The sequence below is a fragment of the Hesperophylax consimilis genome, chromosome 3 (assembly GCF_061612785.1).
Source record: "Hesperophylax consimilis isolate HC1 chromosome 3, BYU_Hcon_1.0, whole genome shotgun sequence".
In the NCBI taxonomy this organism is placed as follows: Eukaryota; Metazoa; Arthropoda; class Insecta; order Trichoptera; family Limnephilidae; genus Hesperophylax; species Hesperophylax consimilis.
The window spans coordinates 17700022-17712546 of record NC_142838.1 but is presented as its reverse complement, the minus strand read 5'-3'; the positions used below and the strand labels follow the sequence as shown (position 1 = coordinate 17712546).

The 12525-nt window shown below is 34.6% G+C and overlaps 2 protein-coding genes across 2 annotated transcripts; one reads left to right on the top strand and one right to left on the bottom strand.

The window, feature by feature from the left end:
* Positions 1-393: 393 nt before the first annotated feature.
* On the top strand, positions 394-7711 carry LOC149425059 (transcription factor IIIA-like). Its single transcript, XM_089650936.1, has 7 exons — positions 394-1348; positions 3602-3720; positions 3810-3980; positions 4252-4400; positions 4577-4697; positions 5272-5377; positions 7258-7711. The coding sequence occupies exons 1-7, from the start codon at positions 1163-1165 to the stop codon at positions 7708-7710; spliced, it is 1305 nt and encodes a 434-aa protein (XP_089507062.1). The 5' UTR covers positions 394-1162; the 3' UTR covers position 7711.
* Positions 7712-10680: 2969 nt separating this feature from the next.
* Positions 10681-12525, bottom strand: LOC149425058 (uncharacterized). The gene is made up of 4 exons (XM_089650935.1): positions 12372-12525; positions 12136-12296; positions 11772-11967; positions 10681-11395 (listed from the first exon to the last, which is right to left on the bottom strand). The coding sequence occupies exons 2-4, from the start codon at positions 12273-12275 to the stop codon at positions 11213-11215; spliced, it is 519 nt and encodes a 172-aa protein (XP_089507061.1). The 5' UTR covers positions 12276-12296; positions 12372-12525; the 3' UTR covers positions 10681-11212.

The window sequence follows — 12525 nt, the reverse complement described above, 5'->3', positions numbered from 1 at the left end:
CATTTGAAACTACAGCTTCTCGCGTCAATGTCAGAATTCATCGAGATCAAAGCAGTCACGTCATTGGTCAGAATTTACTCGAAAACGTAAATCTATTTCAACTTCGAGAAACGTCAAAAATATCTTGGATTGAATGACAAACGAAATATTAATGCCGTGGTACATTGTGTTACGTAATACCTAATATGATTTGATATCTACTAGGATTACGCAATTATTATTTGCTAATTGTAAAATGTTTGATTAGGATATTATCTACGAATTTAAGAAGCTTCGAGTTGTAGTAGAACAATTCATTCATATTTTAGGTTGAATTTACGACGCCCGTGCATTAAGTGTGTGTAAAAATCTAATTCTAACTTATAATACAATGGGAAGGTTATTAATAGACATAAATTGATCATTTTTATAGTTTTTTTGAAAAATAATCTCGAGGGCGCTCCATAAATAATTCCTAAGGTTGAATTATTTTTAAGATATGTGTGTGCTTATTGTGAAAGATGCAATGCCCGATTTATATATATTATATTCGGTATTAATATCTAGGTGTGTATGTCCATAGGGATGAAATATTTTCACTATTTCTTCCATTGAAGAAAAACTTCTCGTAATAATGAAAAATGTGGGGAGATTTCAAACCTCGAGTAGGAATTTTCAAGTATATAGTATTTCCTTATAGTAGGTACTAAACTTATTTGTATTATTTATTCAGTTTAAATGTAGATATTATAAATATAACGCATTCAAATTCTTAGTCATTCACATCATTATAATAATATTACGCCAGTTTAAAACCAGTGGTTAAGCCCATTTTTCGCATAATATGCAGTGTTGATCATCCGAAATTTTGCCATACCAATTACCAATACCCCCACCCGACAAAAAACTGCCTTTGTCCGCAGTGACTGCTCCTGATGAACTCCGACCAATTAAATCGACTAATCACTCGATTCTTTTGATGATTCGATCATGTAAATTTTTCGATCCTGCCCATCACTAAGATCAACTGACGTTTGCCCTGAGTGGTATATCTATGCCCCCCATTTGGGTTTTTACAGGTTTTTAGAATTGAAATCTCAATGCAGGTTTATTTATGTCTCAATGTATTTGAGGTTAAAATTTAAGTTTTTGACGTTCTTTTAACACTGAAAAAACAATTATTATGGGTTGGTCTGATTCTGGAGACGGATCATCAGACTTCAGTGAGCACACAGTCATCAACAGTTCCAGTCTAAAACTACCTTATAAAAAGGATATTCGAAGATATCCCTGCACATACAACGGTTGCTTTTTAATATTCACACGACCTAATCGCTTGGCAGCTCACTTGAGGGTTCACACAGGAGAGGTAATATTACTAATCAACTATTATTATTCTGGAATAAACTCTTATTATTACAACTTTTATTTGATTTATGTGTAAGGTTGCTTTACTCTGCTGCACGCTTAACACGCAAAAAATATACAGTAAAACTCGATTTCAACTTAATTACTACTAGAAACATTGGTAATTTTTGGATAGGGCCTGACACGCTTATTACGAATATTTTTTAGAAAAAAACTTTATATTCGCCTTAATTACTATAAAAGAAAACTTTTTGCATTTCGGGCGGCGGAAAATTATGAATTTAAATTTTCAATTGCGTTAACCAAAATTCACTTCGCGAATCGATGCGGCGGCAATCAGCTGCCATTAGGTACGTCACTGTTATGTTGGTATCCCTGATACATTGCGTAGATACGACTATGGCTAACTTCGTGGAAGACAAATGGATTTGTATCACAAACCATGTTACACAAACCTAGCGTAGCCGGTAAACTAGTTGAAAACTGGGATGTTTTTCTTGCCTTGACGCGAGCAGGCGTTATTAAGGGGCACTTTCCTTTGTATCACAAACCATGTTACACAAACCTAGGTATCCCACGAAGATAGCAACGGTCGTATTTAGCTCTTGTTAATGCATCAGTGATACCAACATAACAGTGCGTTCCTAATGTCGCCACATCGATTCGCGGAGTGAATTTTGGTTTTACGCAATTGAAAATCAAAATGCATAATTTTCCGCCGCCCGAAATGCAAAAAGTTTTCTTTTATTGTAATTAAGGCGAATATAAAGTTTTTTTCTAAAAATTATTCGTAATAAGCGTGTCAGGCCCTATCCAAAATTTACCGAAACATTTGTTTACGTCGGAGGAGATGGAAAAATAATCACAAATTAGGTTTCAAGATTGGGTTATTTTAATAATTTATGCGTATTTCCGAACCTACAAATTTAACTCACAACAAACATGAGATTGGTCGAAACTGTCAATAGATGTAAAATTGAACTTCGAATAAATAGAAGGTAAATATTCGGAATCGCTGGACAAGGATTATATGAAATATTTTTAAATAAAACCTTCTGATTTACCTTAATTACTATAAAAGGAATCTGACTGCATTTGGGATATTTTTAATTTTAGCATTTTAATTTTTAATTACGTAAATCGAAAAAGAAGTAGGTATGGTAATCTTTTAGAATTTCTGGCTATACGTATCCACCGGCACATAATGTGACACTAACTAATGTTTTATTAATTATTTTATGTAAGAAGACAATAAAAGTGCCAACGTCTGTCTCGACACAGGTGTACCCTAGTAAGTGTCGAAAAATACACGTAAAAATCTTTATATTGATAAATAAAATAAAAATATATATTTACAATAAAGCCGGGTCCACATGTCCGATTATGCTTTCTAATTGTCAGATTGGACAAACTAAATACACGTCCGATTCTCATGTCCCATTTTTTGTGGTCTCATTCGTTTCCAATCTGTCTAGCGCAAATCATAATCTATGATGTAATTTATTTATTTACAGACTTCCTCCCAGGGCAAGTCCTTTATTTCCATACCATGATACAACTTTAACCTTGCGTTACATAGGCACTGAATTGAATAATAATATTTTTATGTATGCATTGATAAGTAGTTAGGTGTCAATACTTGCAAAAGTAGGCACCGCGTGCCTTCAGATGATAAAATTGGCGACGCCCTTTCCGAGTCGGCCGTCCAATCCGAAAGTCGGATCGGAATCGATCAGATGTGTATGGACTGTTCCAACAGATGTATGGAGCGAAGGCCTTCCGAATCCAGACGAATGGAGAAATCGGACATGTATCGTATGTATCGTATGACATGTATAGTATCGCCCTGGTGTAAGACCACCATTCAGAATTGAAACGTTGCTCCAAATGGCTTTAGCCGTGTTTAGTGACTAGATCTGAATAGCCAGGTACTTCCCCACCTTCCTCTTTCCCTTCCCAACTTACCTTCAGCCTCACAACATCCCCCAATTGGGGGTGCCATAGTCTCACTGGCTCCAGACGGGAGCAGTTGGGACTCTTGTGAGGCATTCACTGTAAAAAAAAAATGTATTCCCGGCCTAAAACGTGATTCTTCATTACCGGTAATTTTGGCTCAGTGTTCATTAGCTCCTGAGGTGATTTTTCACAAAAACGGCGCTATACAAATTATCCAATTATTATTATTATTATTATTATTAAATTAGAGATGATTGAATCTTGCATGTTATTTACTCTGATGTTTATGTCTTTTCAGAAACCTTTCCCATGCAAATTCTCAGGATGTGACAAAGCATACACCAATAAATCTCACCTGTCTCGTCATGTGAAATCCACTCACCAGCCAGAGGCAAGTGCCTCAAAAAAGACTCTTCGGTACATAAAACTTTGGACTTGCTTTTTACCATCCGTCTGCATAGCAACCTTGTTTTATTCATAATGATAATATCAACTTTATTTTTCAGATGTTCAAAATGTCTCGGTGAATTTTCTTCCAATCAAAATCTAAAGAAACATATGTCAAGGATTCACAATGAAGAATATCCGTACTGGTGCAAACTCTGCCAAAGCGGGTACAAGAAGAAGAACCTGCTCACAGCTCACATGTTCCTTCACACCGGACTCAAACAATTCAAGTATGATTATACATTCATTATATTGCATTATAATATATGTCAAGAATTCACAATGAAGAATATTCGTACCAATGTGTATTCTTCTAAAGCGAATACAAGAAAAAGAACCTACAGTGTTCCTTCTCACCAGACTCACCATCAAGTAATTAAAGTAAATTACCAGTAAATAGGTACCAAGCTGATATTATCTCCAACTACATGTGCCAATCTTTGTGCGGCAGGTCTAGTTTATATTCTCTTGTTGTATTAACTATTCGAATGTTTAAATCAGGTGTGATGGGTGCACGGAAACATTTGCTTCACTGATTGAATGCAACAAGCATAGGAGGAACCACCGCACTTATAAATGTCATTGTGGTGAAATATTTCGACGATGGACAGAAATTTTAAAGCACCGAAAAACAGCACACACTTTCGAAGGTATTTGTATTTGGAAATATAACATCTGAAGAGTTACCGTAAATTACTTGAACTGACAGCGACAGCCTTGTGGTGTTGCCAATATTAAAATGCTGTTTATATATTTTTACTTCTTTCATTCTCTTGAAATGTGTGTATGAGTTTTATCTTTGTATTGCAAATTAAACTTTTTTTAGAATACCATTGTGACATCTGCAAAAGGGTCTTCAAATCGAAGGGACATATCCATACCCACATGAAAATTCACAGCATTGCCGACCAAAGAAATGTGTTTCCTTGTCCCCACGATTGCTCCAAGTAAGAGATCTACCAAACCATTTATTTTGTTTTCATAATTCTGAATATTTTTAAATACATCTACATATTTGAATTATACTTTTGTTTTCGATAATGAATGAATGCAAATCTTGGAAGCGTAAATTAACCCACTTCCTAACATCCCATCGAGCTGAAACTCAGCAGATAGATCTTTGTCCATGACAATGCATTCTATCAACTTTTGGTGGCAATTACGTGTACCTACATGCATTTCTCTGTAATTGGATGACATTATAGCAGTTAAAATACGAAATAAATGTCAGTCCTACCCAATCGGAGTTTGGCTCAGTTGTTTGCGCGGTTGACTCCAGTCCATGGGAAGGAAGGTCCAATCCTCAAACCAATTTTATTGGTTAAGGTTTAAAAGACATTTTAAAAGTTCACAGCAGATTAAGAGCCTGGGGAGAAAGGTTTAATCCCCAGTCCAACCACAAAAAAAAGTATATACACATATATTTTTTTTTATAAATCTATTAATAAAGGTGGATGTATTATAGTAAAGTTATTTTGTTTTTGAGTCGATTTTTTTAACTGCATAATTTTTTTATTTTAGGTTTTACTCTACAAAGTATAATTTGGAGCACCACATCATGTCAGTGCACAAGGAGATGACATTTAATTGTACTTTTTCTGGTTGTTTAGCCAGATTATCAACAAAGGTACTTAAATCAGTTTCATATTAATATACCAAGCTATTATAATACAGTCAAGGATTATGGCAATAGCGAGTTATTTATATTTCATGGCTATAATGAGCAATTACCAAATGATATTTTAGTTTGGGCTTTCCTTCTTATAATTGTTAGCTGTTGTAATAAGGAAGTTTCATTGATATAACATACAAATAATGTTAACACAGTTTCTAAATGCATAAATATATCGTTGGGTCTGAAAAAATCACAAACAAGATGTCATGCTCAGATCATTACGTCAAAAAATTGGATATTGCGGATATAATTTGGGACAGTCAGTCAATTACAGTTGTTTATGATTTTGTATAATAACATCCCATCTGCAAATTGTTTACGTAGACTCAATGAAACAATTTTGATAAAATACAGTTGCATCTGATATGTTATGCCTGTTAGCTTGAACATCTCCAGGAAAGTTCCTACAAAAAAACTCAACACATAAACACGCTACATGGTTCACAGTAAACTTATTAATCCCAAAAGCAAATAAAACTATATTTCAAAAAGGAACGCACTACATGGCCATTAAAGTATATAACAACTGTCCACATAGCATCAAACAAATAACCGACATACTCAAATTTAAATCATCACTAAAAACATTTATTTTAAACAAATGTCACTACACTATGGATACCTTGCATAAATTAAATACATGTTTTTTTAATTTTTTATTTTTATTTACATATATTTATTTGTTAACATGTAATTGTTGGGTTTTGTAATATAATGTGTATTTTTTGGGTTAGCTGGAAGAAATAGAATGTACCTATAAGCTATACCCTTTGAACTCCGTATTTTTGTGCAATAAATGTTTTTTTGAATTATAAAATCGATTGTGCCATTTGTAAAAAATGGTTCTTATGATTTTTTTCTGAATCGAATCAATTTTGTTTATACAGTCTAATTTTGTTATAATGATCACGGCAATAGCGAGTTCACGGCTATAATGATCAGTTACAAAACGAGATGTTAGTTCAGGCTTATCTTCATATAATTGTTGACTTTTATAACAAGGTCGTTTCACTGATATACCGAGCAAATAATTTTGTCAACACAATTTCTGAATATATTAATGGGTCTGAAAAAATAGTTGGGAATTATTCAAGAATTTCCCATCCTGTTAAGGACGAATTGGCACTACCTGTGTAAGATTGTCGGCCTTGTGAACTATTGCTATCCATCGGGCACAATGTAAAATTATCATAAAATATGCGAAATTTGAGCTTACCAAATTTGTTCCCTTTTTACGTCTTCTTTTGTATTACAACTCATCGTCAATAAATATGTTTATGAAGGTACCTAGTTACGAGTACCTACATCCCCTCATGGGTTAAATTTGTGATAGTTACACAACTTTTCAGCAGAGAACTTTCCGCTTTGCCTATTTTTCAAACAGGCCGCGTCCAACAAGCGCATTTTTTTTTGTTTTCGTTGAGGGGGAGGCAGTTGACAGCAAAATTTGGTTCCATTTAGAAAATGCAGCCTAAATTAACCAAAAATGTTCTCAGTCAGGGTTTTTTAAGAATTACCCCAAACATTTAGATTTTTCTCTAAAGCCAAGTGGGCCGTATGAAATTGACATGCGGGCCGCAAGAATGGAGCTGCGGGTTGTGCATCACTGGTTTGTGAGGTGCGGATTTTTTTTTGTTTGTTTTGTATTGATTTGTGCGGAATAAAAAATTGCAATGTAATAAAATATGTACATTTTTTATAATTATGTTAATGGCACATGTTGGGCTGTTTCTAATTTAAATAAATATAGAAATTATGGGCATGTCTATGTGTGTAAAAGCCCAATGGGCATCATAAGTAAATAAATATTCTAATGATCTTGATTTTTTTAGGCTAAATTGGAGCAGCACATCACGAAGACACACGTTGGAACAACTCGACCCATCAAAAATAGGAAGACACCGAGGTTAAGGAGAAAAGATATTGGTCAATTAAAGCGATCCACAGCTGTTCGATTGGCCGGGGTTGTGATGCCTATAGCACTTGAGAAAAGTATCATTGCCGGAATAGATGTACCTATTTCATTAATAGACGTACTTGTTCCAGAAACAGATGTACTTGTACCCGAAATAGATGTGCTTGTTCCAGATATAGATGTGCTTGTTCCAGAAATAGATGTCCTTGTTCCGGATATCAATGTACTTGTTCCAAAAACAGATGTACTTGTTCCGAAAATAAATGTACTTGTTCCAGAAATAGATGTAACTCCAGGAATAGATCCACCAATTCCAGGATCCAACTGTGTAAACATCTTATCTAGTGACGATAAAACAAGTTTAATTTAAATGGAACATTTTATTTTATTCTTAAAAAGCATATATTTCCATGCATCCGCATATCAATGAAAATATTATTGGTGTTGCGAGTATACCTTTATCTTTATGAGAATGGGGAAGGGAAGCAGAATGGATAGAGTAAACTTCCAAATATTTCATATTTTATAGTGGAATAACTTACTGAGTAAAAACTCAAATTGTAATATTCATTGAAGATAATATTAAAAATAAATAAAAGATTTTTTCATCGATGAATGCCCACCTGCGTTGGCCCTATAAATACAGAGCCAGAATCTATGTTAAGGCAGTTCAAACCAACCACCAAACAAGTGGAAGATACTACCAGTATCGCCCTGGTGTAAGACCACCATTCAGAATTGAAACGTTGCTCCAAATGGCTTTAGCCGTGTTTAGTGACTAGATCTGAATAGCCAGGTACTTCCCCACCTTCCTCTTTCCCTTCCCCACTTACCTTCAGCCTCACAACATCCCCCAATTGGGGATGCCATAGTCTCACTGGCTCCAGACGGGAGCAGTTGGGACTCTTGTGAGGTATACACTATAAAAATAAAAAATAAATAAAAAAAGTAACAGCTCACCTAAAAACAATCAAAGTCTTGAAGTTGAAATATTTACAAGGGTTTTATTTAGTAGTTCATTCAGTTTTAAATATAAAAAAAGTAAATTCAATTTCAGTCCAGATCTCAACTTCAGTTCCTGTCTGCAATTGATGAATCATTGATTGATGATGCGATGAAAGGCTCTTGGCGTGACATTGTGTCCGGAATCCTTTTTGAAATACAGTATCTGTGCAGATGCCCCCATTCGTCTGGTACAAAACCCTTCAACAGATAAGATAGGGCTGAAACCTTGTTCAGAGGGAGAGACTTTTCGTTAGTTCCAGTGTTCCAGCTAATACCAAGAAATTAGACTTGTGATGGTTCTAATATTGACTTATCAAATTGTATCTGCCATCCCAAGTCTTGTGAAAACTTCACCATTTCAATAGACTGGTGTTTAAAACTAAGCTGACATTAGTTTACTAATAAAAAATCATCCAGATATACCGGGATTCTATCTACCGCAGTTCCTGCGCTACCCAGTGTTGGTTGCGAATGCCTTAGTTGAGGTGGCTAGGCCAAAGGGGAAGGATGTCGTCTGCACGAGTACATTCCTATAGATAAGTCTGAGGAAACATCTATGCTGCTCACTCACAGGTACGTGGAAATAAGCGTGCACCTTAACCATCCAGTCATTCGGTTTCAGTGGACATTTTCTGCGTGAGAATGTAGATTTGCAGGACGGTGGATGTCAGTTTGCGAACCTTCTGCCTTTATCGTCGCCGCAGCCCCTAGAACGTTTGCTCTGCGTGTCCGTGTGAATTACTTCCTCCCTCGAAATCTCGGCTACCCTGCTCAGATTTTGTTATGTTTAATGACCAGAATCCAACATCATTAAACATAACAAAAAAACTTGTAATTTCAGGGTTTGAACAGTATCACCGTTAAATAATAATATCTTCGAAAATTTTGTGCAAAATACTGTTTGTAATCTTGTAAAAATAAGACAAGCGTTTTTGACCTTCGCAAAAATAAATGCTAATGAAGCAGAATATAGCGCCTTTAATGGCATCCATACTAGTAGCACCGCCTGACGTATACATTTGGGACTGGCAGGTGACATTGTCGGGAGATTTAAATCGAGAATTACACACGAAAATTGATAAGAAACTTCATTTTGGGCCGCAAAATGGTAATGTTTATCTCGCTTTGTAGGTTTTAAATATAAGTTTTACTGTAAGGTAAAACTTTTTCATTATTTATTATGAAATGCTAATGTACCCTGGATTAAGTACACGAGAAATCGTTTGTACATCTAGCAATTATCACCACTTCGTTGGTCTGGATAGATATGCCGCATAGAAATAAACGAATATATACTACTTTTTGACTTCCAGATATAACTACTACAAGCAAAAAACTGAGAAAGGGCATCAGTTAGTAGGTAGGTATATCCTACATCACTTGGTGGTAAATATTCAATCTTGGTGAACAAAGGAAGTCCGTTTCATACGGTATCATAATATTTTGTGATGAAACTGTTAATTCAACCACATTTCATTCCGGTTGTTCTGAAAGACGTTTAGACAACCACTTAAGGCGATGCACTACGTCGTGTAATATTTTAAATTGAGCCGCCATCAATAATAACCTTTACGTAGATGGCGATAATGTTTGAATTCCCGCTTAACACCATCCGCCTGTTTTGATTTATGCAAGAAAAAAACATGGCCAAAAAGTGCCTTTTATTTTATTTTATGGATGTTCAGGCATAAATATTAAATTTTTTTTCGATCATTTTATAAATAACTTAATTTGCCACATTACACAATAAAATCATAACCGAAAATGGGTTCATAAGTAGGAGATTTAAAACTTTAAAGCAGTTTTCATAGGCCTTATACAAATATGGGCTTATAAAAAGACTTATCTAAAAAATACTCGATTATTTCAAAGGCCAAGATGTATTCTACTCGCAGTATTTAATTAAAGCATCTGAAACATTTCTAGGCGACCAAATTTTCAAACCAAAAACACATGATTTTGCATTACTACTTATGGCATCGCCTTAAGATTAAAATTACAAAAAAATATAATTTGGACTACAACGTTCTTCATTGAGCAAGTGAGACTACTGGTGTATCAGTTACCAGTATACAAATATTCCAAGTATTTGACCATCAACTTTTGTCATTGTATATCAGAAACTTGTGATTAAGTTATGTATGTTTTCCCAGTTCCAAGGTTTATAAACCATAACCTTTATGCCATGGAGGTTTGTTATTAAATAAGTATGTATTGATTATTTTTATAGGCGATCTTAAACAAATTCGGTGTTATTTGACAGTACCTAATTATTTTGTGTAATTAAATCAAATAACATAATATTTGAACACAAATTTAAATCAAGTGTGGTTATTTACTTTGTTTATTATACTATACAAATAAATATTATACAAGCATGATAAGTACTACTGACTAGGTTTAATACGAATCCAAGCAGATGTGCGATAGCTTTTTCTTTTTCTATAGTAAAACTGAACAAATTTAACTACAATGATATAATATTGACAGGTTGCTAGCAATAATAGTTATAGAAATCTAAAAAAAAGTTAACAACTGGAGCAGTTTTTTGCTATTGAGAGTATCTTAAAAATAAATTAAAAAATGATTTACTTAATTCACAATAATAAATTAGATTATTTAATAATCTTAACGAATAGTCAAACCATAAACCAGATTAATCGAGGAATATCGTCACTTGACGTTGTGATGCAGTCAATTCCATCAAAGAAATTTCTACACAAATTCGTATGGATTATTCAAATCACAACCTCAAGTCATCAAAGTGTATAAAAAGATTATTTTGAGATTTTAGTCAATATTATATGAATACAAAATAACAAGAACATCTGACATTCATTTTTAAATCCCAACAAGGAAATTAATGTTTAGCGGCCGCACATCAAGCCAATGGCCAGTCCAGCAACGAAAGATGCCAGGAATACATGAGATTCAGTGGCTCGGTAATATTCATCTCCAGCGACGGAGTGATACCATTTCTTTGCTTTCAACTGCTTGTTCTTGATTGCATCTTCAGCTTTGTCCAGTTTCCTGTCCACAAATCGCTCCACCTGTGAACAAAAGATTTTGTCAAAATTAGGTGTTATTGGAAATTGAAAGGTATGGACTTTGCTGTAACAATTAAAAAGGGTAATTTTATAAATTATGATTGTTTTAACCACGAAGCAGAAAATTTGTGTTTTTTGCAACGAAAACTCAAATAGTGAAACTCAGCTGTCATGAAATTGTGCCTCGAATTTGTAGATAAAAGCTACTATTTTTACCTCGCAATGTCTACCAAACATGAGCTATGAGATGAAAAACCGTATTTGTCTTGTAATATTCAATTGTTCGATAATAAAAAATAGTGTTGAAATAGCGATGACCTACATAATTCTTTTTAAAATTCAAAAAAATGAATGGTGGCTGAAATGTATCGTAACTTACTTTATCAATCCACGCTGGTGAACTTCCTGTAGCTTCCTTTTCTATTTTGTCAGTGAGCTTGTCCACTTTCTTGGTGACCTTATCCCAGTTCAGGTTGATGTACCCATTCTGCTCGGCGTAGTGCATGGCCATGGCTCCACTGCCCAGTCCCATGCCTGATACTTTACCAGCTCTCATTGCCACGAACCCAGTAAACCTGGAAAACAATCCAGTGATTACTGTGTACAACATAGGAACAAAAGGTGTGAGATTTGACAAACCTCTAACCCACCCACCGTAACTATCCGTCTATATTAAATAAAAAAACTGTTGACTTATTATAATTTAAATTATAGAGTGCAAATATTTTGGTGAAAGTGTTTACCATCCGGATAGGGAGCCAAAAATAAGTTGACGGGTTGCAGCATCCCAACCTATCTCCCCAACAGCTTTATCGATAAACTTCTTGGTATCTTTGACTACTTTCTCCACCTCTTCAGGGGCATCAGATTTGGATCGGCTCATTTTGACTGATGCGACGTTTATCTATCAAATAAAAATATGCAAATAAATAATGTAATAAATCCAAATGAATATTGAGAAATCTATTCGACGACTAACCTCCACTAAAAATATTTGAAGGGCAGTGCAGCGATACGAGATGACTCAAATAATTACAGCATAAACGTCATCTGTCAAAATAGCAATGATCATAGATATGGCAATGTCATAAATAAACCACTCTCGGCAATGTTCACATTCAGAAATAGGGAAT